Source organism: Drosophila navojoa, chromosome 3, assembly GCF_054131105.1.
Source record: "Drosophila navojoa isolate 15081-1374.11 chromosome 3, UAZ_NAV_1.0, whole genome shotgun sequence".
Classification (NCBI taxonomy): Eukaryota; Metazoa; Arthropoda; class Insecta; order Diptera; family Drosophilidae; genus Drosophila; species Drosophila navojoa.
In genome coordinates, this window is record NC_142891.1 from 5,610,735 (window position 1) to 5,638,701 (window position 27,967).

At 46.3% G+C, this 27,967-nt stretch overlaps 5 protein-coding genes across 12 annotated transcripts in view; 1 reads left to right on the forward strand and 4 right to left on the reverse strand.

The window, feature by feature from the left end:
* Positions 1 to 1,591: 1,591 nt before the first annotated feature.
* Rh5 (Rhodopsin 5) lies at positions 1,592 to 3,114 on the reverse strand. The gene is made up of 3 exons (XM_030383775.2): positions 2,755 to 3,114; positions 2,341 to 2,687; positions 1,592 to 2,277 (listed from the first exon to the last, which is right to left on the reverse strand). The coding sequence occupies exons 1-3, from the start codon at positions 3,009 to 3,011 to the stop codon at positions 1,712 to 1,714; spliced, it is 1,170 nt and encodes a 389-aa protein (XP_030239635.1). The 5' UTR covers positions 3,012 to 3,114; the 3' UTR covers positions 1,592 to 1,711.
* Positions 3,115 to 7,973: 4,859 nt separating this feature from the next.
* Positions 7,974 to 9,300, forward strand: Hacd1 (3-hydroxyacyl-CoA dehydratase 1). Its single transcript, XM_030383784.2, has one exon. The coding sequence runs from the start codon at positions 8,392 to 8,394 to the stop codon at positions 9,112 to 9,114; it is 723 nt and encodes a 240-aa protein (XP_030239644.1). The 5' UTR covers positions 7,974 to 8,391; the 3' UTR covers positions 9,115 to 9,300.
* Positions 9,290 to 10,939, reverse strand: Nfs1 (Nfs1 cysteine desulfurase). The gene is made up of 2 exons (XM_018098799.3): positions 10,701 to 10,939; positions 9,290 to 10,645 (listed from the first exon to the last, which is right to left on the reverse strand). Exons 1-2 carry the CDS (start codon positions 10,822 to 10,824, stop codon positions 9,387 to 9,389), a joined length of 1,383 nt encoding a protein of 460 aa, XP_017954288.1. The 5' UTR covers positions 10,825 to 10,939; the 3' UTR covers positions 9,290 to 9,386.
* A 182-nt stretch (positions 10,940 to 11,121) lies between these two features.
* On the reverse strand, positions 11,122 to 17,702 carry LOC108649761 (FHIP family protein GI14169). 4 transcript variants are annotated; one of them, XM_030383753.2, is made up of 7 exons: positions 17,286 to 17,702; positions 16,147 to 17,023; positions 15,686 to 16,082; positions 14,234 to 15,299; positions 13,566 to 14,162; positions 12,318 to 12,356; positions 11,122 to 12,036 (listed from the first exon to the last, which is right to left on the reverse strand). In XM_030383753.2, the coding sequence occupies exons 2-7, from the start codon at positions 16,848 to 16,850 to the stop codon at positions 11,612 to 11,614; spliced, it is 3,228 nt and encodes a 1,075-aa protein (XP_030239613.1). In that variant the 5' UTR covers positions 16,851 to 17,023; positions 17,286 to 17,702; the 3' UTR covers positions 11,122 to 11,611. The 4 variants fall into 4 exon arrangements, with proteins under 4 accessions (XP_030239613.1, XP_030239615.1, XP_030239616.1 ...); XM_030383755.2 differs by having other exon boundaries at positions 14,234 to 15,275; positions 17,286 to 17,701; XM_030383756.2 differs by lacking the exon at positions 12,318 to 12,356.
* A 110-nt stretch (positions 17,703 to 17,812) lies between these two features.
* PAPLA1 (Phosphatidic Acid Phospholipase A1) overlaps positions 17,813 to 27,967 on the reverse strand; it is a 30,013-nt gene continuing 19,858 nt past the window's right edge. Inside the window, exons 2-10 of one of the 5 annotated variants that reach the window (XM_089257768.1) lie at positions 23,725 to 24,903; positions 20,948 to 23,676; positions 20,759 to 20,873; positions 19,840 to 20,322; positions 19,356 to 19,774; positions 18,745 to 19,302; positions 18,440 to 18,687; positions 18,233 to 18,379; positions 17,813 to 18,124 (exon numbers count right to left, since the gene is read on the reverse strand). In XM_089257768.1, the coding sequence (XP_089113894.1) occupies positions 17,974 to 18,124; positions 18,233 to 18,379; positions 18,440 to 18,687; positions 18,745 to 19,302; positions 19,356 to 19,774; positions 19,840 to 20,322; positions 20,759 to 20,873; positions 20,948 to 23,676; positions 23,725 to 24,903 (6,029 nt within the window). In that variant the 3' untranslated portion in view covers positions 17,813 to 17,973. Of the gene's footprint in view, positions 18,380 to 18,439; positions 18,688 to 18,744; positions 19,303 to 19,355; positions 19,775 to 19,839; positions 20,323 to 20,758; positions 20,874 to 20,947; positions 24,904 to 27,967 lie in introns of all 5 variants that reach the window. The other 4 variants (XM_089257766.1, XM_089257767.1, XM_089257769.1 and 1 more) reach the window with 4 other exon arrangements.

The following is a 27,967-nucleotide window of genomic DNA, read 5'->3' on the forward strand; positions in this document are numbered from 1 at the left end:
AACGAGCAACAGCTCGCCGTCGCTGTGCGTCGATGCAGTGGTGCGAGTGAGATAACAGCTGTGCCTGACTGTGTCGGCTGTGCGACGCTTCTGAGTGGGCAATTTGAAATCGTTTTAATTTCGAAAAAGAAACTGCAACCCGCCCGTAAATAGCGCCGCCGCATACAGGCAAATGCTGTGCGCCTGTTCGCAAACGATTAAATTCAGTTTAATCATCCACTAAACAGCTACGAGATACCGTTTCGTTCGTTATTATTATTATTACATGCAACAAGTCGTCGTCGTCGTCGCCTGTCGCCCGATTCTCCCTGCCTCTCTCCCACACTCACAAACTCTACGACGCACAAACAATGTAAGCGGGAAACGACCGCTAAGTGGTGTCGAATCGCATGAGAAGCGGCCCATTAGAGAGCCAGAGCGTAATTGTGTGTGTTTCTTATACTCGAAACGGGGAAGTGCTTTCAATTGAGTGCGCAAATTGGATTATCCGTTCGACAATGAGGAGCACAGAGCATGGAGCACAAGCAGCAGCACATCAAACGAATGCTGCCCAGGCCCCAGCCACAGCAGAAACATCTCTAATCCCATAAACAGAAAGAAACAAGCAGACACACACACAAACACTGGCGCACTCATGCTCTACACACGTTTGTCTACACGATATATTCATCTCTGTCGCACCTGTTGCGAGACTTCTAACATAATTTCTATTGAGTTTTCATTGAAAATCTAATCGTGCTGTGTGGAGAGCATGCTGCTAAATCTCATGCAGACCTAGTAAAAATGTTTGTTGTTTCTTAAAGAGCAAGAAGAAGCCCGGCCGAGCATGAGAACTGTGTGTGTGTGCTAGTGTATGAGTGTGTGGGGAGTGTATGTTGCTCGCTTGTGCTCGGGTGCGAGTTCGGGTTGGCTGTCGTCGGCTCGGTCTATTTGGCAATGTTGCTGGCACGCTGCGGTATGAGTTCGCTGTCTCTCGCTCTCACTCATAGCGCAGGCAGCTGGCAATAGGCATTTGGCAGTCGCGAGTTAGGCACACAGATACGCACCTATACAGGCGCACGACAATCGTTCGTCGGTGCGATGCGCTTTCTCAGGCAATCACGCGTTCAGACAGTTGGGCAGTAAGGCAGTCGTCAGGCAATCAGCCAATCAGGCTTTCAACTGAGTGTAGAAATGTTGTAAACGTGTGCTGTTTTTTCTGTTCGCCTGTTAGCGTGTGGAACATTCGGTGAATTGAAACGCCGCTGTTGGCCACGCGGATTGGTTGGATGTGCGCAAGCAACAAAGAAGCGCAACTTTTTCAACTTCATCGGACGCTGGTGCTGCGACTGCTTGGGGCCCCAGGCAGCAGCAACAGCAGCGTTTGCAGCTGGCGCAGTCGCGATATTCGCGTCGAATGAGAAATGAGAAATGTTCAATTGCCTGTTCGAGTGTTGGTGGTGGTTGGAACGCCGCTGTCCATTCATTGGACACGGGCAAGCGGCCATGGGCAATTACGCCAACGACTACGACTACGGAACCTGAGCAATTTACCTGCTCAGACATAGCTCTTGGCACTATCTATACGAAAAGTATGCACACCTGATGGCGGTTTCTTTTTGAATGCCAACTTTTTTTGGTTTTGTATTTTTGGAACTCTTAGTAGTTCATTGCTTGATCCTATATACCTAGTTATGTCTCATCTATGCATGTATATCTGTTCCATGTCCGCTTAGTTCTGCACGCTCATCGCCAACGTATCGCCACTCACACTGGCCACGCTCTCCTGTGCACCCGTTGGTCCGGAGCTGACATGCTTTTCCCGTATGCCCAGCCAAGGCAGACGACGTTCCAGCTCCAGTCGATACTTGGGATGGCTGGTCGCATAAACCCATGGATCCAGGCACGAGACCGACTTGCAGGCCAACATGGGCAGCATGGAGATAAACGGAGTTATCAGCTGCTGCTCGCCAAAGCAGCCAATCAGGGCCACCACCGAGTAGGGCGTCCAGGCCAGCACGAAGAGCATATAGATGATTAGAGCCGCCTTTGCAATCCGCAACTCGACGCTCATGGAATCATTGTTGACATTTGCCGACAGAGATTTCACATTCATCTTTTTGGCCTGGTCGGCCAGCATGCGCTCGTGGGTGCGCACATGGGTGAAGAGCTTGTAGTAGGAGATGAGTATCATGGTCATCGGTATGGCATACGCCCACACGAATATGGTGCGCACAAACAGGCGGGTCTCATCCGTATTGGTCAGGTAGTCAAAGGTGCACGTAGTGAGGAAGCCCTCTGAAAACATAGCTGTCTTATTACACCAAACGAAAGGGATGAGAAATTTCATGATCTTCTCACCTGGCAGATAGCGACCCCAGATCTGAAAGAGTGGCAGCACCGAGAAGGGCGTTGCCCACATCCAGGTGAAAATAATACACAATATTATCTGGCCGTAGCTCAAGCGTCCATCAATGGGATTCGAAATGGTCTTATAGCGATCAAAGGCTATAAAAGCATTCGTGATCGAAGCGCCCATGCCCGAGATGCCGCCACATAGTGCATAGATCTCACAGCCCAAATCCCCGCCAGCAATGTAGCCCAGTGCAGCATTGACCAGATAGTGCGGCATATTGGTGCACATGAACAGATCGAAGATGGCCAGATTGAGGATTAACAAATTGGAAGGTGTACGCAGAGATTTCGAGCTGGAAATTAAGGTAATCTATGAAGTTTATATATACTAAATATCGGTAGATATATAGTCTCGCTTACGTTGAGAATATCCAGATGACCAGACCATTGCCAAAGAGATTGAGAAACATGAGCACACAGAAGCCTATGTAGATGCCAGCGCGATAGTAGATCGGGGGCTCTCGAAAGCCTCGCCAATGGGCGTGCACCATGTGCTGATATTCCGCTGGATAATCGTGGCCCAAGGGCAGAACAGCGCCACCTGCATCACCGGAGCTGTCGTTCAGGTAGCTCGCATAGGGCTGGGGCCCCGTCAACTCGTCCTGGCTAAGATACATTCTGGCTGGCTAGATCAAACTTGTGGTAGTTGCGACTGCTGGGAATTGAGCCACATGCTCGCCGTGGATGTCTCGCCTCTTGGCTGACCCCTGACATATTGGGCGATGGCCATTTTATAGTGCTCCTTGGTGGAGGGCATGGAATTTAATTAAGGCGGATTAAAAGCCACACGGCACACTTAGCCCCAGATTAGACGGGATTAGTTGCCGTCTTAAGACATTTTTGTGCGGCTTTAGTTGAATTATCAACGCGACGCGACGCGACGCGACGCAACTCGACAAACAAACTAAATTATATTCAAATTCAAATTCCAACGGCTGCACTGCGGCGGCAACGGCTGGTTCGTTCCGTTCACACTCGCTCTCGCTCGCTCTCTCTCGTCTAAATCGTAAATTGTCGCAGAACTTTTGTGCGAAATATGACACTAAGTAACAGGTGCGCAGCACGCGTCAGCCGCTCGCTGTCCGACGTCTCTGAGCAGAGCGGCGAGCACGTGTCGTGCCCTGCCTGCCTGCCTGCCTGTCGTCGTCGTCGTCGTTGTCGCATTTCCGCGGTCTTTTGCGTGCGTTCGACCTGTTTCTTCCAAACGCAAAAATGCGCACCGGCGCACAGCATCGTGCCAGTGGCTGCAGGCGCGAGCGAGACAACGCTTGTATTACACACACCACTCAGCGCACGCCACACACTCGTTGTCTCGCTCACACTGCTGGCGCTGCACATTAGTCGCTGGGCGCCTGGTTGGTTCGGCGCTGTCATTTCACAATGACCCACCTTCACGACGAAGTGTTGACGACTGACAGCACTGTTATTGTGTGACTGAGTGTGTGTGTGTGTATGTGCATGTGTTGTTTGTACAACAAACGTGTATTGCAGCAACAAAAAACAAGAACAGCAACATTTTCATTAGGCGGCCAGAAAACAACGTACACATGACACACAACAGCCTCGGCTAAAGAATAATTTGCTTATTTGTTTGTGTTTGCGTATTGGCAGATACGTGTTGTATTATTATTGTTATTGTTTCTGTTGTTGTTGTTGTTTCTGCTTTATATATCCGCCAACGAATGAGTCTCTTTGTATGCGCCCTACAACGCAGCTACGAGATATTACGGTACAACTCTCATCAGAACATGGGTGTATGTGTAAGTGTGTGTGTTTGTGTGGAGAACTCTTCTACTCGCCGTGCACTCTATATAAGAGCCTTCTTATACTCGTATGCTTAAGTGCTAGTTCCGATTGGTGGCCTAGCTGAATCAATTGTTTAGCCTGTCTCAAAGCTCTGTCTGACTGTATTAGAGCGCACTCATATGCCGTGCGTACCGCACAACGCGTCAAGAACCCACACAAGGCTAAGCGAGTCGTTCTCGTTCTCGTTTGGCCGAGTTGGGTTGAGTGTGCGCTCGCCTTGACCGTAATTTGAGGCCGTTCCCATTGCCAAGTGAAGGACGCACCTTGAAACTCAAGGATTTTGCGCGACTTGCGAAATTTCGCAAACATTTTCGGCTGTCAGTGGGTCAAAGCGAAATTTCGCAAATGCTGTGGATTTGTTTGGCCTGAGTTTTGGCTGCTCAATGACGATGACATAAGCAGCTGATATAATATTTCGAGTGGCATTGAAACTCATGGAACAAGTTTTCGTGCGAGTTGTGTTGCTGACGCTGGGGCAGAGCAGGGCAAGGCAGGGCAGGAGAGGGGTCTCCACGATTCACTCGATGCGTGGCAGCCAATTCAAATGAACTCTCTTGGTTTGTTTTTGGGGGGCAACCAACGCATTTTGGCTGCCGCAGACACTTGCTCTGCATTTTGGGCGCCTCATAGCACAGGTTGTGATTTGAGCTTTTTTGGAAGCTAAGGTTAAGGTTACTCTCGCCAAATGTAATGCCGCCCCAACGGTAACTAACCACACCCAACACGTGAGGCGGCAAATTGCTGTAGTTGCCGCAAAAAAAAGTGACGTATCAACGCTTGCGCTTATATATAAACATATATATATTATATATTTATATAAATATATGTATATATATAATATGCCTGTCCGTCCCGTTTTAATTGTGCGGTCAGTCAGGCCCCAAAATCCAGTTTGGGGAACAGGCGCACACAACCCAGCAACAAGTAGCGTCATGGCCCCAATGCCAATGGCAGCAGCGACGCAGCAGAAGCAGCGTAAATCGTAACTGCGAGCAGCTCCAATGGACGCGGACATTGGACGTCTGTTTATTGAGGGGCGGGCGTGTTGATTATCGATGATTAAGATGGGGTAAACAAAGGGCCTACATACTCACATACATATATACATGTTCATATATTTAGATGCATGTAGGGAAGCAACTCTAGAATCTCTCAATCACAGACAATCAATTTTAAATAATTATAAAATATTTAATAGCATTACATTTTTTGTTTAATTATTTATAGTATTAAATATGGTTTAATAACTTATAAAAAAGGTACCTGCAAATAAAATATATCAAAGAATATAAAAAAAATATATATATGTATATAAACTATATGTACATGTATAAACGTATTTACACATGTCGGCACAGGATGCCACATAATTATACGCACATACAAACATATGCATGCATGTGTGTATACATGCGTGCATACTCATATTAACATACATATTTTATGCGCCTGGTAGTTATATTTATTTTATGAATATACGTACATACATATATAAAATTCAAGGCTGACCACACGCTGACCGCCAAACAGAGAAACACTATCAGCAGCGGCAGCTGAGCATTGGAACAGCCCCAACAGCCACGCACATAAAAACTGGTTCTCACTGTTTGCAGCTTCTTCACAGTCACGCATATGCATACATACATAGATACAGAGAGATGTACATGTACTTATGTCAGACAGGCACCGATATACATATGTATGTACGTAACAGTCTGTACTCGTGCATGACTGTGCCTCTGTGTGCGTGTGTGTGAGTCTGTGTATAGTTTGACTTTTATCTTTTATTTTGTTGTGTGGTTGTTGGGGCACGCAACTGTCTGACATGGCGATCTGTAGCTAAGCATGCTGTTTGCCTGTTAGTATGCATGTGGGAAAACGTTGAACGCCCACAATAATAGATGTTTTTTGCTTTGTTTGTTTGTTGTCTGTTAGTTGTAGTTGTTGTTAGTTTAGTTGGCGGCGAATGCGCGACGTAGTTGTAGTCGCCGCTTGCGGCATTTTAACCACCTGCGAGAGCTCTGTTCGCGTTTGCTGCGAGCCTAGCTAAATTTTGTGCAATAAGCAAAATGACGGGCACAAAACAAAATGTCCGGGGCCCCAAAGTGTCGCTTCCGTTGCCGGGGGCCATGATTATAAAGCGCCATTGCAATCAATTTCAATTTCTAGTCAGCCAGCCCATCAGCAACAGCAACAGCAACAGCAACAGCAATAGCGAGACTGTGGCATCTAAAATCGTTCCGTCATAGTTGTAGTTGCGGTCGTGTGTGTGTGTGTGTGTTTGTGTAGCCGCAATCGCAATTGTTGGCGTCATTTCTGTTGGCCTGTGATGTGAACAAACAAAATGACTACTCAAATTTGCGCAAAATGTTCGTGCGACGTGCTGCAACGGGTGTGTGTGCGTGTCCGTGTGCCCAAAGGGGAGACGAGGAGCTCTGTTGTTTGCGTTAGAATTTCAAACAAACATGTTGCTTTACTTTAATACGTATGGGTGTGTGTGTGTGTGTAAGTGCCTGCAGAGGTTTTTCCTTGTTGTTTTTGTGACGCTTGGCAAGTCGCTGGGGGCATGTCCGGGCGCATTTGGGGGCGTATTCAGCCTGTTTGTCGAATATAATTGTCGAGCTTGGCCAAGGGAAATTTACAATTTGTCAGAGCGCCATCTATGGGGCGTTAGCAAGAGCGGCAAATACTAATGCCGTGCTGTCAGTCAAGCCTCCCAATTATTAACACAAGTGTCTAAATACAGAAACTACACAATCACTTATACATACATACTCATTAACATCTAGTTAAATGCGTGCTATCTACAAAGGGGAACAGCCTCAACGTGAGCTACCTTGTAAAAAATATAAGTGACAGCAGACTTCAATTCAGCACAAAGTGCGAACAATTAGCTTAACTGCCAGTAATAATCGTTTAGAGCGCCCGCTACTTACTTATTATAACAGACACTCACACACACAGAGAGTCGGTAGCAAAAGAGCAAACAGCCAACACTCACTCAGCATGCAAACACACGCACGCACACAAGCAAAGCAACTCAAACACACACACACATACGACCAGTCGCATGGCAATTGAACCAAACCCCTGCCACTGTAACTACTGCCATCTCGTTCGCACACACAACTTGGCCGCACCTTCTCCACCAGTGTTAAATGTGATGAGATATCATCGGGCTATTTTTGCTGGTCGCCTGGTAAAAAAGAGGGAATTCACTTTTGGCGGGGTCTCGTTTTTCCTGCTTTGTCCAATCGGCCTTTTTGTGGGCGCTGTCTAAACTAGTCCAATTGTATCGCGACCGTCACCGCGTCGCAACCCTCGGTCGACCACCACCAGTCAGTCGATGCCAGTTGTTGATAAGGCAGAGCCAGCCAGAAAGCCAGCCAGCCAGCCAGCCAGCCGATGATAACAGTGCTCTGCCCAGGGCCTGGAGAACTCTGTTCTTGCAAATTAATTTGTACGGTAGGCGTGGTTGTTAGGCCTCCGCCCACATAGCACGTGTTGATTACACAAAAATTGCCATTGCGCACAAAGCTCGGAATGGCATGCAGAGCCACATACATACATATACGCAATGGCATGCACTTTTAACATAATTTCAAATTACAGCTCTTAATCGATAATTACGAATAAGCAGAAGCATTTTTTTTTCCAATTTTTTGCACTGCGGGATATTTTTTGCTGTGTTTGCAGTAGCCGTGCCGTGATCAGCATACTAGGCGGAGAAGCTTTAAGACCGGCCAGCGGTACAGCGGCGGCAAATTGAGCAACAAAGTTGGGGAAAGAATCGCCCCACATGTGCTGGCAGGTGTGTGTGCGACCCATGTGCACAGACCGTGCCAGACTTTTCAGACACGTTCGGTTTTCGGTTCGGTTTCTACCAGGCGAACAGCAACGGGCAGCAGTAACACGCGCCAAGCGTCAGAAAGAGTTTTTACATATGCACATTTGATTTTAACAGCGCGCACTTTTTCGTTAACAGAACATATGTTGCTTAGCGATTCATCGATAAGTCGGTCATTGCTTAACATGTATCGATACCCGTGGCAATAAAACAACAACAATCAGCAATCGCGTCGTTAGGTGAAAGTGGGGCTATCAGTAGTGGCGGTTGCGTTATAGCGACTAGTTAATTAAAAGCATATGTAATACGGTGTTGACAGGGTGAAAGTTCACAGATAGTCGACAATGTCCGCAAAGACAGCAGCCAAACCGATCAAAGCGGCCTCCAAAGAGCCGTCATCCTTGACTAAAATCTATCTGTTTGCCTATAATGCCATCCAGGTGGGTGGCTGGAGCTACATCCTGTACCAGTTGATCAACTACTATGTGCTGGAAGGACCCCAGTTCCGGGCTCAAATCACGCTGTGGGACTACACACGTCTCGCCGTCATCATCTTCCAGAATGCTGCCTTTGTGGAGATCCTGAACGCAGTCTTTGGCTTGGTCAAGTCGAATCCGGTGGTCACCACCTTCCAGGTATTCAGCCGCATGATGGTGGTCGTCGGCGTTGTCATGGCCACACCCACGGGCAAGGTCTCGCCCGGTCTGCCCATTGCGCTTTTCGCCTGGTCCATCACTGAGATTATACGCTATGGCTTCTATGCCCTCAACATCATCAAGGTTGTGCCCAAGTTCGTGGTGTTCCTGCGCTACACTACCTTCATTGCCTTGTACCCCATTGGAGTAACTGGTGAGCTGTTGTGCTTCTGGTGGGCACAGCGCTACGCTCGAGAGAACAGTGTCTGGAGCCTGGAGATGCCCAACAAGCTGAATGCTACGTTCTCGTACTATGCGCTCTTATGGATCGTCATGCTCGGCTACATTCCCATATTCCCGCAGCTCTACATGCACATGTTCACGCTGCGTCGCAAGATCTTGGGCGGCGACAGCAAAAAGAAAGCAAACTGAACTTTAACCTTCGCTTGGAACTGGCCCAAGCTGCCATAACAATGCTAATTAAATACTAACTTTTGCACTTTGGAGTGCGACTCACCTTGGCTCACCTGACATCGACGCGTCGTGCGAGCTTTAGCTAATATTTACAGGGGGTTTTCTGTATACAAATTGAAATTAAACAAAAACATTTTTCATTTACATTCTATTTACGTTGAACATGCAATGCATTTCAATTATTTGCTTGGGTTGGTTGCAACAATATCAATTGTGATGGATGTGGGTAACTAGTGCTGGGACCATTGGATGGTCTTTAGGTCGATGCCCTCCTGTACCATCTCCCAGAGGGGAGACATTTCACGCAGTCGCTCCACGTGCTTGATGCACTTGTTGGCCGTGTAGTCCACCTCCTCGACGGTGGTGAAGCGTCCAATGCCAAAGCGTATGGAGCTGTGCGCCAGATCCTCATCGGTGCCAATGGCGCGCAGTACATACGACGGTTCCAGCGAGGCTGAGGTGCAGGCCGAGCCGCTGCTCAGCGCCACATCCTTGAGGGCCATTAGCAACGATTCACCCTCGACGTAGGCGAAGGACAGGTTGAGGCAACCGCTGTAGGTGTGCACCGGATCGCCGTTGCGTATCACATGCGGTAGAGCGTTCGTTATGGTGTCCAGCAGGCGCTTCGAGAGATAGTCGATCCACTTCTTGTCGTACTCCATCTCCTGCAATGCCAGTTCAGCCGCAGCGCCCAGACCCACGGCCAAGGGAGCGGGCACGGTGCCACTGCGCAAGCCCCTCTCCTGACCACCTCCACTCTGAATGGGCTCGAGACGCACACGCGGCCGGCGTCGCACATATAAGGCACCGACGCCCTTGGGCCCATAGATCTTATGGCCCGATATCGACATCAGATCAATGTTCATGGCATTCACATCGATGGGTATTTTGCCCACAGCTTGCGCCGCGTCCGTGTGAAAGAATACTTTGCGTGAGCGACATAGCTTGCCGATCTCCTGAATGGGTTGCTTCACTCCGATCTCGTTATTGACCGTCATAATGGAAACGAGTGATGTGTCCGGCGTCATTGCCTCCTCCAGCTGCTTCAGCTCAACGATGCCATTGGCCTGCACAGGTAAATAGGTGACCCGGTAGCCCTCGTTTTCCAGTGCTCGGCACGAGTCCAGCACGCACTTGTGCTCCGTCTGGGTGGTGATCACATGTTTTTTGTTGGTTCCATAGAATCGAGCTACGCCCTTAACTGCTATGTTATTCGATTCGGTGGCGCCTGATGTGAAAATAATCTCCTTGGGATCGGCGCCAATTAGTTTGGCCACCTGTTCGCGTGCCACTTCCACAGCCTGCTCTGACTCCCATCCATAGGCATGTGTGCGCGAATGTGGATTACCAAAGCAATTGGTCAAATAGGGAAGCATTGCGTCTAGGACGCGCGGATCCATTGGCGTTGTGGCCTGTGCATCCAAATATAAGGGCCGCCCTTCTGTTTGCTCGTTCTTAATATTGAAACGTACCTGGCGCTCACGAAATTCTAACATGACAATACGTAAATTGTTGTCTTTAAATAAGATAACTTAGATTTTTACCTTTTGATGTGGCCGCTGGCTTTGCCGCCGCTGCACCTGTCGAGCTCTGGCGCAGAGCGAACGCCATCGATGTGATGTTTGGACGTAGGACGTGAGCCTGCAATCGGCTCAACATTTTCTGCATGTTTGTACTGCACGTGTGCCTGTGTGTTTGCTTTTTACAATTTATTTACTTCTATTATTTCACAATCTAATCAGAAGCAGCCGAATGAGTGTGAGTTTTGCAGCACTGGCCTGTCAATCAATGTTATGCAGGCAGCGTTGCCAGACAGCTTAAATTGTTGGCGCCCAAATGAGTTATTTGAAAGTTTTATTTTAATTTACTCACTTTACAATACAAAATTAAACACTTGTTGTTGATTGTGCTGTTTTAATTAATTGGACCAATTTAATACTTTCACGTTAGTTAAAATTGTTATAATTTCATGTTGTATATACATAAAAGCATAAAATATATATTGCAAAAATAGAAATATGTATACATATTTAAATGGTATGCTGTGGTGTATAATTCTTCCTCCTCTTCCTTGCTCTAATTGCATTTATATAAAGGTGTATATATATATCATATAATATGTATATGCCTATTGCTTGTAATTAGAATAAATTTTTACATTTGAACACTTAATTTGTCTGTTTTGTCAGCTAGCAACGATTTTTGATTACAATTTTAAACTTATTAACTAAATAGATTAACGAGTGATTTCAGCTTTTTGTTTTGTTTTGTTTCTGTTCAAAAGTGCGACTTTGTTCGTACGAAATTGGTTAAAAATACACATATAGACTAACACAATATTGATAATTTAACAGCAAATAATGGGCTTCATAAAAAACATAATTCAAACTGGTGAAATAAATAAACGTCAACAAATCCAATAACCATTGCGTATTGCGTAACTGCCTGCCTGTTGTCAAAGCAATTGCTCCGTGACCAGCACAACGCTCTGCTCCAGCGCCACTGCCGCCAGCTCCTTTAGCCACTCGTCCAGCAGAACGGCACACAGGGCCAAGTCACGTGAACGCTCCGTACCGCTGGTATTGGCTATGATGCCCATGGAGGCCACCGAATCGAGCGACACTGGCTCCGAGTTAAAGTTTCCAGTTTGCAGGCCGCTCTCCACGCCGTGCAGCGTGCTCGACGAGTGTGTCCCGGATAAGGTTTGCGTGGAGCCGCCCATCGAACTGTTGCTGCTGCTGCCCACATTCGTCTGTGGCTCCTGTCGCGGTGCTGTACTCAGGCTCGTCTCACATGTGTTGCCCCGTGCGCTATCCTGGGCAGCACCACGTGCACCACTTGTCTCGCCACCATTGCCACCCACCAGCGTGGATGCTGCGCCTGTAATGTACCAAATTGGATTAGATACTTCGCCCATGGCAGCTGCAGTCGATGGGTTAACGAGAACTGAACTGGTAAACGTAGGTTATTTAAGTGGATACAGTTAGAGCAATATATGTACAAAGCTACAGGAGGCGTCTAAATACACTCAACAGCTTCAATGCAATAATGAAGTTTTTTAGTCGGGTTGTATTACGGGTTGTTATATATCAGTAAATATCATATTAATTTTTATAAATATATATATTCATAGAACTTTTACTTAAGCGTGAAATATTTACCGGTGAAGAATGCGTAAATTTGTGATAAGCCAGATGAAGCTAAGTAGTAGTATTTCGTAGTAGAATAATTTTTGTTTGTTTTTCATATCGATCAAAAACAAGTAAACAATAAAGAAAAAGAGAGACAATTTCATTATAAGCAACGACGTCTGCAGACATTGTACAAAAACTACGTTAAATGTGTTTGTTGTGTGCTGCATTAACTGCGATTCCAATGGCCAACCCATTCACGTCACTCATACTATGACAGTTCTCATTAAATACATTTAAGCATTAACTTTTAATGATATTAAATAAGCATGCGGGCATACAGCGCGTAGCACGTAGCCTTTTATCTCTGAAGCACGCCAAATTCAAAGAGTAATATCACATGGCAACAATATAAAACTACATTAATTACGATAGTTTATGACTGTCTCTAAATTTAGTTAGTGTTGCTTATTTAGAATAAAGTAATTTGAGCTTAAACTGATCAGATTAGCAAAATGAGAAATTCTAGAAATATTATACGAGCATTATTATTATTATTTTTTTTTTTGCTTGCCTTATCTTTGAAGCATGACACCATTAATGAGTAATAATATATTATAACAAATCAAATAAAATATTTTGTCATAATGTTCATTGTTTATCAACTTAAGTTTGTTGCTTAATAAATCTGTTTAAAATGTAAACTTTTATGTTACGACAGCAATTTAAAACTACATAAATAATTGGTCTAACCTCTGATAGCTTATCAAATTAGTTAGTGTTGCTAATTTATAAACAACAAATTTGAGCTTAAGCTGGTCAGTTTAAGTTTGGGAAACTTGATGGTCTAGAAATATGTTACAAGCATTTTATATAGCTTAAGAACTAAAGACATTTAAAGCAACTAAAAGATATGAACATTTATATTATGAATACTGATTATTTATATATATGATAATTTATAATAATTCTTCTTCCGCATTCATAATATAAATTGCCATGTATGAATATGTTTTACAAATTCTAGTGAAATAAAGCGAACTTGATTATTTGGCCATAGGAATCGAGTCAATTATAAAATGTTTCTCTCTATGTGTGTGTGTGTGTGTGTGTGTGTCTATGTGTGCATTTAATGGCTAAGATCCCATAACCGGCTTTGTTCCAACATCCGCTGCTGTGTTTTGTTTACTTGTGAATTCGTTTATTGTTGTTTTTTGTTTAATAAAAAGTAAATTGTGCAAAATAGTTAGAAAAGTCGTGTAGCACAGCATCACGTACCTGAGTTTCCATTTGACGCCGGCGTGGACGATGTTGATCTGCGGCTAAACATGCTCGTTATGGACCTGCTGATGCTGCGCCGCTTGTTGTCGCTGCGTTTGAACGGATCATAGGCACTGGTGGGCGATGCCTGTACGGGCGTTGCTGCCGACAGCGTTGCATAGGTGGAACGCTGTTGCGCCTGTTGCTGCTGCTGCTGCGTGTGGCTGTTGGTTTGCGCCAGCTGCTGATGCTGCTGGTGGTGTTGATGTTGGTGCTGGAGCTGGTGATGTAGAGGTGAATTGTCACTGATCTTGCGCGCATTGACCAAACGGAACTCGCGATCGATCAGGTACGAGCGCGCCACATCGATAATCTCCAGCGAGTTCTCGGCGACCGGCAGCTCAGCATCGATTTGCTGCTTGAGCATGCGCAGCACCTGATGGAACGACGGCGTGTCCGAGGTGATGGCAATGTCGGAGCGCAGCAACAGCGAGTGGATGAGCGGCAGTGGATACCAAGCGAGTCGTGTGATTAGCCCAGTTAAATGCAGGTTCACGTACAGCGAGTTGCTCGTAAAGGTTTGCAGTTTGCCCCAAATGGCATTCAGAAAGGGACCTGCCCAAGTGGTGGAGGGAGAACTTATATCAATATGTGCTCTATCAATAGTATATCATCTCGTTACTCACCTAAGCTTACGGTGCCCTGCGCAAACAAATCCTCCGAGAAATCCAGGTCGGTGAGCAATATCTCGTTGCGACTGCTGTGAGATATGCGCCAAGAGTCGCGCCGCCCACTGCTGATGCTGCTGCTATTGTTGTTGTTGTGCTCCAGATCCGCATCGCTGGCTGATGCTGTTGTTGTTGCGGTGACATCGATGCCCTCGGCATCCTCATCAGCAGGCCGCCACTTGAAGGACTCGTAGCCACTGGATTCGCCTATCGATTGCAAGCTATCCAGCTGCTTCTCACCCGTTTCGCTGGCAACAGGCGCCGCAACCACCGGAGCTGCTGTGCCGAATTCGCTGAAGAACTGCCTGGCCAGCTCCAGAGCATGGGCCGTAGCCCGTGCCTGACCCTGCCTGGGCCACTTTTGATATCGATAGCTGTTCGCCCACTTTCTGCAGTCGCGCTGACACTGAGCGATCCGCGAGTGTGCCTCAAACAGATACGCCTGCACGTTGGCATACAGGCTGTCGCCCGTGTAGTGGCCATAGTAGTTCCAGTTGGCTCCGATCGTCTTGCTCATGACCGGCGAGGGCAAGCTGAGCAGCATGGAAGCTGCTGCTGCCGTTGTCGCTGCGGTTGCTGCTGGGTCAACCAGCTCCTGAACACTCTTTGGTCGCGCCAGATCACGAGCGCGCTTCATCACATCGGGCGTGAGTTCCAAAAAGAACTCGGTTGTGTTCAGATACGGATCGATCTTGTTGATCTTGTGACGATGCGAGATTGGCACATGCTTGCCAGGTAGCATATACTTCAGCAACAGCTCCAACATTAAGTCCTCGCAGTGCAGACCCAACAGCGTATCAAACAGGGCCATCGTAACCATGCACAAATTGGCATCGGGCGAATGTAGCCGCTCCACAAGAGCATCCAAAATTCGTTCACCGTCAAATTTCTCCGTATCCAAGAGAAATTTGACAAAGGCACGCATAAGGCCGGGCTCCGTAATGGAGCGTAATATCAAATCCAGATAGGACATAGCCGAGATTTGTGAGTCGATGTTCGTCTGAAAATGTTTGCCCTTCAGTGTCTGCGAATTGGAGCGCAAAAAGTTGTTTCGAGATTTCGAGGCGAGGTGTTTGTGTTTGGTTAGCTTGGGGTCGGCCCAAAAAGAGAAGAATAGGATAGCACACACAATCTATATACTATGCTTATGTAGCATACATCACGACTGACAATATTATATATTATAAAACGAAGAAATGAATACAAACAGTCTTCTCATTTAGGAACACAAATTTTCTTTTGATTGCGCATAAACGTAGTTATATAGATAGATATATAGGTGGAAAGCAAACACACACTGAGACAGGAGCACCAAGGACAATTGACAAATTTTTGCAACCAACACCACAGAAATGCATCGAAGACAAATTTTTACGTGTGAGAGCACAAAGCAAAAAAATGGACACTCACCTGCAGTATAGCCGGGCCCAGCACCGGCACTATGAAGCCCTGGTACATAAAGTCGAGCAACTGTTGCTTAATCATCTCGTGGGCCACCTGCACGACAGCATTGCAGAACTCTAGGGCGTTCATGAAGAGCGTCAGCTCGGGTATTTCGGTGACATCGTCGGGCGTGATGCGATGCCAGTCAATGGAGTTGATCTCGATGCTGTTCGGAAGGCGTGAATAGAGTCCACCGAGACCGGTGACAAGCAGCGGGCAAATGGACGAGTATTGTGCTATGTAGTGGCCAATGTTGGAGTTCTTTTGCGACAGAGCCATGCAGAGCAGCAGAGCGTCGCGCGCCTGATGACCCAAGCTGCCCTCCCGATGCACGTATGGTATGAGCAGGGAAAATATTATGAAACTAAGGAGGGAATAAATATTAATAATCGTGAAGCAGAATATACAGCTAGCTATCCTCGACTCACTTGGTTGTCGTTCCACTTTTAGGCGCAGGCAAGCTTCCATTCTGTATTTGCTCCTGCACCTGGGTTTGTGCCGAAAAGAAGAATAGATCGAGCAGGTGGACATTCTGCATGAGGACGACGCACAGCTGGTTCAGCAGTATGACCAAACGTTTCTCCAGGTCAGGCGGAAAGATTTCGCCTTGACTCGAAGCGAGTATCTTGAGCAGCGGCCGCAGAAATGGCTCGTGACACAGCAGCTGGTGGCGCGAGTGGCTCACCAGCAGCTCGTACAGTTTCAGTTGCTCTAGGCGCACAGCGTTTGCATAGCGGCCCGTGGAGCTGGCCCATTCGTACAGCTTGTCCAGCAGATTCTCGCTGAGCAAGTACTCCAGGCAGGGCGCTGCTGGGGGTGCCGCATCGGCCGAGGGTAGCGACACCTTGTTGCAATGATGCAGCTCAACCAGCAGCAGCGTTACCATATAATCTAAATGCGAGACCACGCCCAGTACATCATCGTGCGTGGGCGTGCCCGGATGCTGAATAATTTCGTGCGCCTGTTGCCAGTGCTTACAGAAGCTATCGTAGCAGGCGCGCGGATCACAGTCTGTAGCTGCGTCTATGGGTCGTTGACGCATCGTCGTTGCAGTGCCAGAGCCGCCATTGCCAGAGCTGCCACCGCTGCGCGTCAGACTTTGACGCAATGGACTCGTACGAAGCCAACTCATTATTTTGGGTTCGTTCCGTTCGGCTATCCCGTTGAGCTTTGGCGGCGTTGCTGCGATAAGTGTAGTAGTAATAATTTGGCATGTATTGTTGTTATCTTTCAGTTTGTGCTTTGTCCGAGCTTTGTGTGAGTATTTTCGTTCCCATACATAAATTTACAAATAGATTTTTACAGCTGAAACAGACGAAAGCGTCAAACAGATAAGCTTTACTAATGCATATTCAGCAAGGAATACACCAACAGCAGCAACAGCAACAATTGCAACCAGAATATACACACACAAATATACATACAAACATTTGCATCATACACTCACTCACTCACATACAGACAAATGTATTTATTTGGGCAGGCGAGCGAGCAAGTGGCGTTTGATAGTCACTGAAGCGCTGCAAATTGTTGTTGGCACATTTTGCTTACTACGTTTGCTGATTACCTGCTGAATTTTTGTAATCCACTTCGTCATCGTCTTGGCGTTTCTTGGTGTGCTGAAAAAGATTCTTTCAACCAGGTATTGCCTTTTAGCGCGCGTAACACCACCACAAGCTTTTTTAACTGTCTTTCGTTTTTTGGCACTGGGAAATTATAGCGAAAAGACGACGTCGACGACAGCACGGCCCCGTCCTTGTGCGCGCACTTGACAGGGGTAAAATACGCAATAGTGATTTGTTTGCTGTTCAACAACATGCACCGAACATTGTTTACACATTAATGCCTCATTTTGGTCTAGTTTGGATTGGTTTTACGCGAAATTATTTCATTTTTATAAATATTTACAACAAATAGAAAGTAATGAATGAATTGGTGGTAGTCGAGCGATAGATTTGTGGTGGTCACCCGATTCCGATAACTCAAATCATTGTGAACATTTTGTACAACACTAGACTATAATAATCGGCTTACTTTTTTATTTCAACTCCCCGATAATATACACTTCGCGCCCAGTTAATTAATTCAAATTGATTTATTTCTGCTGAATCGCAATTTATTGATTAATTTTAATAGACATACACTTTATTTAGCATACAAATTACGAAGTTATATTATAAACGCGTTATTACAAAAAGAACAACAGCACACAAAGAAGATATGCAATGAATAGTTTGTATATATATAGATAGACATTAACTGTTTGTTAAGCTCCTTAGATTAACGTTCTTTTGCGGATCATTTTCATTAATGAATGTTCGTGTCAATGCCATTCTTCTTCTTAATGTCTTAAAACCATTAACCAAGTTAGAGTTGCACATTTTAAAAATTCTTTGTATGATTTTGCTAACAAATAACATAGTTAAATAAATTGTCTCTAAATATTTGTAATAATAGGATGTATAAAACGGAAGGGGTCTACAAGAGTGTGTCCAAATGTCAACTCAAACTCACATCGGCAACAGCGACGGACCGACACTGCTAGTTCGTGAGCTGGGCCTCTCTATGGTCATAGTTTGCTGTGGTACTTGGCTATCGGTACTTATGCCCAAACCCGCATAGATTTCCTTCATCACAAACAATATGGTGTCCTCAGAGCCCCTGTAAAATGAAGTAGCAAGTTAGAATCAAGATTTTAGCATTATTTCATCCACTACTCACCAATAGCACACATGGCTACTGAGTGCAAAAATATACTCGTTGATGAACTCCAGAGGCGCCTCCTGCAGCACGTAGTCCACGCGTTTCGAGTCATTCAATTTACCCAGCGGAAAATCAAGCTCAATGAATTCAGGATCTGACGTTGTCGTGGACTCTGAATCGGTACGATTACGCGCATGTGTAGAAGTGGTCGCTGCTGATAATTCATCCGTGTCCTCAGTTTGTTTATTGAATATCTGTGAATTACTCTATAGAATTGGTAAGTAACCAAATCAATTATAAATTCTAATCCACTTGAAACTTACTGAGTTGACTTCCTTTTCCAGCGTCTCTTCGGCCTCCTTTTTGACCCTGGTCACCGTAGCCAAGAAATTGACGCTATCTAAGGTCGTCTTGAACGTATCCATGAATCGTTGCTTTATGTCCGCTCCGACGCGTGTCATTGTCTCCTTCAGCTCAAGGTGCATGCGCTTGCGTCCTTTGTGATGTGGAATCAAGACCGGGCGAATTCCCTTCATATCCGGATTGACTAGCGCCTCGATGCGATACGCAACCGGATCGAAAGGATGGAATATATTGTAGAAGCCCGCACATGTGGGTAGCCGAAAGTCGAGGCCGAGCTTATCGATGCCGCGGATGGTCACAAACATGCCAATGGGTGAGCCCAGAGCAAAGAACTTCTTGGGATGGAAAATTAGCTGCGTGTAGTTGATCACCGGCTGCCCAGTGCCAGCCGGCCCAATGCCCATGGCGTAGCTGACCTGCTTGGGCATCATTGCATCGTTGTTGGGCAGTTGTACGTTTTTCGATTCCGTCCCCTTCTTCTGTGGTAGTTGATCAGGATTCTCCTGTTGAATATTTAGCTTTTATATTATATTGCTTAAGATGTAGTCTTTGGTCTCTGCTATTTGCTCACCTTATTTTCCTCTTCGCTCTCCTTGAGCGGCTCCTGATGACACAGCAGATCAAAGAGTATTAGCGAGCCGAGACTGTGGCCAGCCAGCGAGACTCCGCCATTGAATTCGGGATGTCGCATTCGATACTTTAAATAGGTTTCATTCAAGGCATCGGCCACCGTGTTCATGATCTTCTGACAGTATTTGGGACTGGTATAGAAGAGCACATCTAGCAACGTGTCGTTTGTAAAGTTACGCAATCGTGGTATGGACTCTAGCGTAATGGACCTGAGCTTCTCATCAATGCCAAGCTCCTCAGAGTGCAAATGACCGTGCCATTCAATAGGCAGCACTTCCACGCGTCCCACTAGGCCCATGTCCGTGGAGTTCTTGTAGTGGGACTGCACCAGCTGCTGGGCAATGTATCGGAAATCATCCACTAAAGAAAATGGATTGAGTGAATGAGTTTTCAATTTGAATGAGTTGATTTATTTTTCCACTTACCGACTTCCTCGACATTACGCATCTTCAGATCGCAAGCCGAGCCAATGCCATGTACCATGAACAGCAAGTGATCCACACGCTGAGATTCGCCCTGTTGTATCTTAAAGTCATTCAAGTCCCGTTTCACGACCAGCGGCCGTGACGTGCCTTGCACGCTGCCTCCCCACGAATCGGCGGGCGATGGTGGCATGAAGTGGACAATGACGTTGGGTCCATGCATGGTCACCTGCTCACCATTGGCCAGCGGTATTTTCTTATGCCACTCGTTTGTTTCGGTCGCGTGCCTATACTCCATCTCCAGAGCTTCGGCTGTTTGCTCCTCGTAGGGCACATATTTACCATCGACGCCCTTATAGAACCAGGAGCAGCGACGCACCTCAATGGCCTTGCCCTCCCAATAGACGGGTGTCTTGGTGCGCTCTTTGATGTTGACATCGTAGCGACCGCCCTCGACGGGCACAATGGCTGATGAGTCGGTTTCCTCTGTGGAAAGTAGAAAGAGAATTTTATTGTTATTTTAAGTATAGATCTCTAAAATCAGCGAGAGTTATAGTTTTCATTGAATATGGGAAATTTGTGAATTTTTCTCAGGTTTACTTTAATGCAAAAGAAGGCGTGGCCGACCAAATAGATCATGAGAGCAAGCTGAGTTGATTAAGCCTTGTCTGTCTATCCGTCCATTCGTCTCGATTAATGCTTGAACGAGTCGATCTTATATCCTATAGGAGCTAGAGAACTAGACATTGTATAGATCCGTTTTATGGTGATCGATGAACACTTAAAAATTTAGCTATAGCATTTTATTCCGAAAAACTTTGGGCAACTCCACTTTCCGACTTGTTTAGCCATCGCAATTTAGGGCCTAATTCAACTCTGAATCAAGCTTGCAAGAACTTTTCTTTTTGTCCCCCTAACTTACCGCTATTTAGGCTAGTTTCCAGCAGCGCTGAGTCATAGTGACTAAATGGTGTCCACACGAATTTGCCATCCACATTGCGTTTGTAGAACCAATGCGGCAATACGGGCGTGTAGACCTGTGAATTGAGAGCAATATCAATATCTACATCACGTTCATGTATTACGTATTTCATCTCGACTTGAGACTTACCAAGGCTTCGCCAGTTGGCACCGAGGACGAATTCTTATCGTTGGCCATTCTCAGTTGTTGCAGAAGCTCCTCGGGCAGTTCGCCAAGATGTGATTGCAGTAGATAATCGGACTGGCGATCGGCCTGCTGCTGATTGTTTGTTGGATTGGCGGCTGAGCCCGGTGCTGCTGTGGAGAACTCTGAGCAGGCAGATGAGGGCGGCTCCACAATGTTGGAGACAGACGTTTGGGAGCGCTGCTCGAAGCGTTTGTTTGGCAAGCCGCTGTGCACAATATCGTATTTGAGTTCACCCGGTGCGGCTGGCTGATCCTGCAGCGGTGGATTGTTAAAGAAGTTCTGTATGCGTTGATCCTCTTGCCCCTGTCCGCCGGCGGCAAAATGATCAAAGAAATTGGCCGAATTACAGCCAGTCAACGGCTGTTGCTCTTGCTGTTGCTGGGGTTGTGGCTGAGGTTGTGCAGCTGGCCCTGACGACTCTACGGGGCTACCGAAATAGCCGGAAAATGTGTTCACACTTGAATTTTGATAGATATTTTCGTTTGAATTTTGCGTTTGTTGTGCAGCTTGCTGAGAGTCGCTGATCAGTTGCTCAAATCCAAGTGCCTGAGTGGAATGGGGCGTGGCGGCGTCACCAGCAGGCGGCTCTTGCGCTAGTGCGGGCGGTGCTACGTTATGCAATGGAGGCAACTCCGGAAACTGTCCCGCCTGCTGAGCAGTTCCAAAGAAATTGAAATCGCTGCCGTTCGCTGCCGGCGTAAAGAAGCTAAGCAGAGCCGAAGAAGCGGCCGTTGATGTCGGTGCAGGTTCGGCGGCTTTGCGGAAGGGATTCGCCTGTGAGGCGTTGTCCTGGCTGGCCGCTGTTTGTGGTGGTGGCGGCGGTGGTGCTGCTGCTGCTACTGTTGCAGGTTTAGCTGTCTCTGCTTCCGGCTCAATCGTCTGTGCGGCGAAGAGGGAGTTGCCGTCTGTTTGAGTGCTGGGCTCCACAAAGCCAATGGGCGGTGTCAACGGATCTTGGGGCAGCGGTGTGGTTACTGACTGCGCAAACGGATTAAAGAATGTGGTTGTTGTCTGAGTGGTCAACGCAACGCTCGGTAGATGAGAGACAGAGCCCTGCGGTGCCTGCGCAGGTGGTGCAAACAAATCGCTGGTGCTTAATGGAGGAGCAGCGGTTGTTGGCTGTGGTGCTGCTACTCCTAGAGCCTCCTGAGTTGACCCACCTGTACTTGGTGATGCAAAGAGGCTGTTGGCGTTAAAGATTGGCTGTGGCGCGCTTGTTTCTGGTATAGCTTCCTGATTCTTTGAATCGGGCTCTGCTGCTGTCGTCGCTGCTGGTGGGTAAAGCTCTACGCTCTGACCCGCTTCAGCAGTGCCTGCTGCTGCTGGTACTGGCACATATAATGGAGTTTCTTCACCAGCTTCAGTGGTCGCTGTTCGTATAGGTGGAAAAAAGACTGGCACTGCAGAAAGTTCTTGAAATAAAGCAGTTGGCGGTGTTTTGGGGGTCTCTTGAGTTGGTTCGTCGACCTGGCTAGCGGTTGGCTGATCGGCTGCAACGGTTGGTGGTGCTGGTGCAGTAACCAAAGAAGTTTCCTGCTCTGATTCCTTTTGCTGATTTGTCTGCTGCGGCTCTGGCTTGACATCCAACTGTGGCGTGAACAGAGTTGCTGTCGATCCTTGTGAGAATGTGGGCAAACTCTGTGATGTTGAGAATAGTGGAACTTCCGAAACAGCTGCCGTTGAAGGTGGTGCAAATAGTGTAACCTCCTGACGTTGATTTGACGAACTGCTCTGCTCTGAACTCTGAGTCTGCGGCGTGAAAAAATTGTTGCTAGTGTCCGTGGGAAGTTCTTGCTTTGCTTCAGTCGAGCTGGAATAGAGAGGAACCTCCTGAGCTTTATCGGATGATGCCGGCGCAAAGAGCGAGGCAGCTGGTGCACTTGCTTCGTGCGGCTGATAGAGTCCCGTCGATGTCTGTGGTGTGAAGAGCGATGTTGTTGGCGCAGCTGCAAACTGAGGAACTTCCTGGCTGGGCGCTGGTGCAGCTGATGAAGTTGGTGCTGCAAATAATTCAACTTCTTTTGGCTCTGCTCCACCAAAAGGATTGAAAATAGCAGCGGGCGCTGTGTAGGGCGCAAAGGGCGTGGCTACTAACGCTGTGGGCTGACCAAAGCCGACCGGAGGCTGCGTTGTTTCCTGCGCTGTCAGTGGACTCTTGTAGAGACGCGTACCCTTCTGCAGGCGATACGACGAGTGAGCAGGTCCAGCTGCTGGCGGTGGTGCTGCTGCACCAGTTGGTGGCGGTGCAGCTGCTGCTGCCGCTTGTGGAGGTGCTCCGAAGGCCGCTGGCGGTGCTGCTCCTGTGGATGACTGTGGAGGTGCTGCGAATGCTGCTGGTGGTGGTGCTGCTCCTGCTGTCGCTGGTGGCGGTGCTGCTCCGGCTGCCGCTGGTGACGGTGCTGCTCCTGCTGCCGCTGGTGGCGGTGCTGCTCCTGCTACCGCTGGTGGCGGTGCTGCTCCTGCGGACGTTTGTGACGGTGCTGCAAAGGCCGCTGGCGGTGGTGCTCCTGCTGCCGCTGGTGGTGGTGCTAGTGTTGTTGCTGGTGGTGGAACTGCACTTGCCGTTGGCGGTGGTGCTATTTGTGTCGCTGTCCTTGATTCAGTAGCTCCCACTGATGGTGGTGCTTCTACTCCAGCTTGTGGTGCTGCTGCTGCTCCTACTCCTGCTGCTGGTGGTGCTGCCGCTACTCCCGCTTGTGGCGGTGCCCCAACTGCTGCAGGTGGTGGTGGTGCTGCTGCTGCCGCTGATGGTGGTACCGGCGCGACTGTTTGTGACTGAGAGACAGCGGGCTGCTGTGAGACTGCCCCTGGGTGAGTAAATGCCTGCGGTGCAAATGCTGCAGTTGACTGTACAAGTGTTGCTGGTCCACTAGCCGCTGTTGCAGGCGTAAAGAAATTAGCCGGAGTTGCAGCAACTGCGGAAGGATTGAAGAAACCACCTACAGTGGGTGGTGCTGCGGATGGCGCGAAATAATCTGCAGCAGCCGACGGAGCTGCTGGCGTGAAATAGTTTGCAAACGGCTGCGGAGCGACAGCAGAGGATGTGTTGATCTCAAAGTAGCCAGCGGATTCAGCTGGATTGTAGGCGGCCTGTGGTGGTGGTGCCGCAGGCTCGTTGCTTCTGCCTGTGGCCGATTGCACTAGACCCGAAATGTTCTGTAATACGCCAGATGGCACTAGATTAGTGAGCGAGAAGAGACCGCCACTCTTGCGTTCCTCTTGAACGGGCAGTGGTGCAGGCTGCTCGTAAGCTGCTGCCCCTGCTGCCGCTGGCTGTGTGGGATATGGTGGAGCTTGGAAGGGATCAGCAGCTGGCACTGGCTGTTGATGCTGCTCCGAGAGACCGGGTATGGGCGCGTATAGCTTCTTCCTGGCGCTGATGCGATAAGTGTTCTGTCCAGCCGACGAGGGCGGCGGTGGCAAAGCGCCAGCAGCTAAGCTTGGCACCTCTGTGGGTGCATAGAATTTCGGTGGCTCTGGTGCAGCCTCGCCGGCATGTGCCGGTGGTGCGGCGTAGAAGGGCGCTGGTGCAGCAGCTGCCGCGTGCACTTGACCCGCCTGCTGTATATAAGTCGGCTGTATATCCAATTGAGGCTGAGCCTCGTCCGCTTCCCGAGTGCCCGCGTATATGCGCTTCGAGAACGTCGAGAAGACGTTGGAGGCCACCGAGGGCAAGGCGCCAAACGAAGACGCCGCCTGGCTGAGCAGAGAGTCTGCGGCGAGCGGCGGCTCTAGCAACGGATTCGCATTGGCATCCGCACCGCTCTGATATGGATTGTTGGATGCGTTCGTTGTTGTCGCCGAGTCGTCGCTGCTGCTGGCGTTCAAGTTAATCTCGTCAAGCGCTTCACTCTCGTCAATACCGGACGGCTGTCCAACGGTCACCAGGGTTTTGGGCTCTGCAAATGCATATCGAAACGAAAACCAAATGAGTTATTCTCTTCGCCTCAGTTTCCGGAAGTAAGCGTAATAAACTAATCAATATGCTAATCAAAATCAACGCGGCCTCCAGCTGGTCATTATCTAGTGATTAGCTAAAGAGCAGAGTATAGCGAAGCAGCACAGTTAATTTCAGTTGATCTACGATCGAATAAAGTATCGCATCTACATTTTTAATCTACTTCTATTTATAAAACTCAACTTGACGAAAATGAATTGAGTATATTATTTACTCTTCGTTTTCGGCAATACTTTAGCATCTTGCCTTTGAATACCTAAAGATAAAAATATATGATTTACATATTTTTTTAAATAAAGTAAAACTATTAAAGTAATAACTTAGTTTTAAATAAAATTGTTTAAGAGTTGTTATACATATATATGTAATTAATATATATATGTATTTACAAGATTTCAAGAAGAAACCATAATACTTCGAAAGAACTACAAAACATTTTCATAAAAATATATATCTTGTATAAATACAAAATTTCCTACAATTTACCACTAACCAGTGAAGTTACGAAACATGTTTATTAAAAATCATGACATCTTCGTATTATAGAAGATTTACACATAAAACCTCAAACGTATTACAAAAGATTTTCATTAAAAATGAATTCTTCTTGCATTTTCAAAACATAATTCACACTTCTCATCAAATTATAATCATTATCATTTCATGGCGATCCTCATTGCTCAATTATTTGATTGAAAATACAATATTTATGCGCTTGCACTCGTCCAAGCTTCATAAAAAGCCAAAAATTGGCATTAGCCGAGCTCAAATGTCATGACATTTGAAGAAGTTGTTAGTTTTAGCTGGTTTTTCTTTATTTATTTACGTATTGCTATCATCTTCGAGTGTGTATATGTGTGTGTGTGTTAGTTGGTCGTTGGGCCAGAAAGAAAGTCAGTGCAAATGCAGATGCAGTTGACGCTGACGCTGAGGCTAAGGCTGACTGAGACTGAGGGCTTGAAGCATAGCAAACGTGCCATTTGACTGGGTAAGCGTCGGTAGTAAGAATTCACCTCGATCTTAAAACGTGATTCGAACTGTGGACTGTGTGCCGGCCTTTGGTTGGTTGTGTTTTTTTTTTTAACACCTTGTTGTAGCCGCTGTAACCAGTGTTCAAGTATTCCAAGCATTGCAATTTGAAATCGTAAATATTTATGCTCGCGTTTGGCATATTTGCGAACACTCGCCAGCTGCAGCAACAGCGATAAAAGCTAGCCAGAGCAACGAGATCAGCTTAGAGCAGCTCAGATTTAACAGTTAGAGAGATAGAGCTCTTAGAATTTATCAGGTGTCCGGCATCGGTGTGTGTGATCGTTGCATAACTGTGATTAGTTCTAGCTGACAGCTAGCAATAGAGCAGGTACCTGATATAACGACCCAGTTAATCTCAATTGTCACGAATGGCTGTGTATCTGTTTGCTCTGAATCATCTTTATGCGTTACAGTTTAACTACGCGCTATTTGAGCATTTAACAGCACTGTATTTATGCGTAACAGGCGTCGTAATTATCGATATGTCCCAAAGCTTTACATGCAAAGGGGAAATGTCGCAAGGGAAATTTTTCTCATAATAAAAAGTACGATAGTTATTAGACAAGTATTAATTAAGTATTGTAATATTTTAATCGATAACATTTAATTTGTTGCTGCGCTGCAAATGCAGCTGCAGTAATTGCAAGACTTGACAGCGTTAGATTATAATAAGTTTACATAACAGAAATTAAGTTGGAATATGCATATTAAGAAATTAAGTGGGAATATGCATATTAAGCGATAAATCATTAATAAAACTTGATGGAATTGATAAGCAATTAGTTACAGATATTATAAATATAAATAGCGAGAAACTTACAAGTAAACTTACTGAGAAAGACTTTTAGGATACAAAATAAATTAATAGTAATTCATTTTTAAAGTCATAAATATTAGATAACTATTTATGGGCTTTTTCCTTGACATTAATGTGCAAAAGAGGCGAGAAACTATTTGTCAAAACTAGCAAAATAGAATTATTTATTCTACACAAATTCTTATATGTCATACAAGAAAATAAAAAGTACCGGAAAACCATTTGTTGTTTTCCAGTTAACTCGAGGTATTATGCCATATTTTCCATATGGTATATAGATTTCAATAAACTTGACTGTCATTTTTTAAGGCGTCAGCCAATTGTTTGACTAATGTAACTCCATGAAAACAAACAAATACAAAAAATAACAATGAAAAGAAAAAAACAAAAACATCGACAGCAAACAACTTTAAACAAATTTGTAACTATAGACCGCATTGGAAAACGATTTGTAAGGGGGACGTACGGCTTAAAAGTCATTAAATAACAGCAAAAATTTCCAGTTTTGTCTTGAAATGTTTTTTTTTTTTTTTTTTTTTTCATCTTTTTTGTTGTAGTTTTTTTCCTGTACCTATTTTTTTATGTCTATATATACTTTTTTTTTTAATATTTACAAAAGGCCGACAATGACAATGACGCATTTTTGACAAATCGTTAAAGCAAATATATGCGGCTATATACGTACGTATATGTGCGATTGTCTAACCGCAAAGTCTAGGCACATATGAAAAGTAGAACAGCAGAGCTCAAATAAGGCCCGAACCGCACATTAGGCATAAAATAAAAAAAAAAAAACTAAAAAGAAATGAAGAGGAATTTGCTTTGGCATGACATCATAACGATCATAAACGAATCGAGCCAGCATAAGCACTTAAGACAAGCAAAAAAAAGAGTAAAAAAAAAAAACCAGTCGCTGTCGTCTGCTCCAAGTGCCTGCACATAATAGCACTCAAATAAAACAATTAAGGCACACATAAGCACGTCAAGAGACGATGAAATCATTTGCAGGATACACACACACACACACACACACACATACATACATACATACACTTTGGACAACCAATAAAGATGCCCCGAAAAGATTGCCAGCAATTTGGGTTTAAGGCTCGTGCAGGTCGCATGCCAAAAATGAGGGATCCAACACAAAAATGTT

Coding starts and splice junctions, on each gene's coding strand:
- Nfs1 (XM_018098799.3), bottom strand. CDS start 10,824: ATGCAGAAAATGTTGAGCCGATTGCAGGCTCACGTCCTACGTCCAAAC. Junction 10,646..10,700: donor GCCAGCGGCCACATCAAAAG/GTAAAAATCTAA, acceptor TTGTCATGTTAG/AATTTCGTGAGCGCCAGGTA.
- Rh5 (XM_030383775.2), bottom strand. CDS start 3,011: ATGTATCTTAGCCAGGACGAGTTGACGGGGCCCCAGCCCTATGCGAGC. Junction 2,688..2,754: donor GTCATCTGGATATTCTCAAC/GTAAGCGAGACT, acceptor CTTAATTTCCAG/CTCGAAATCTCTGCGTACAC. Junction 2,278..2,340: donor CTGGGGTCGCTATCTGCCAG/GTGAGAAGATCA, acceptor CTATGTTTTCAG/AGGGCTTCCTCACTACGTGC.
- LOC108649761 (XM_030383753.2), bottom strand. CDS start 16,850: ATGAGTTGGCTTCGTACGAGTCCATTGCGTCAAAGTCTGACGCGCAGC. Junction 14,163..14,233: donor GCAGGGCACCGTAAGCTTAG/GTGAGTAACGAG, acceptor CCACTTGGGCAG/GTCCCTTTCTGAATGCCATT. Junction 12,037..12,317: donor AATTTACGCATTCTTCACCG/GTAAATATTTCA, acceptor GGTACATTACAG/GCGCAGCATCCACGCTGGTG.
- Hacd1 (XM_030383784.2), top strand. CDS start 8,392: ATGTCCGCAAAGACAGCAGCCAAACCGATCAAAGCGGCCTCCAAAGAG.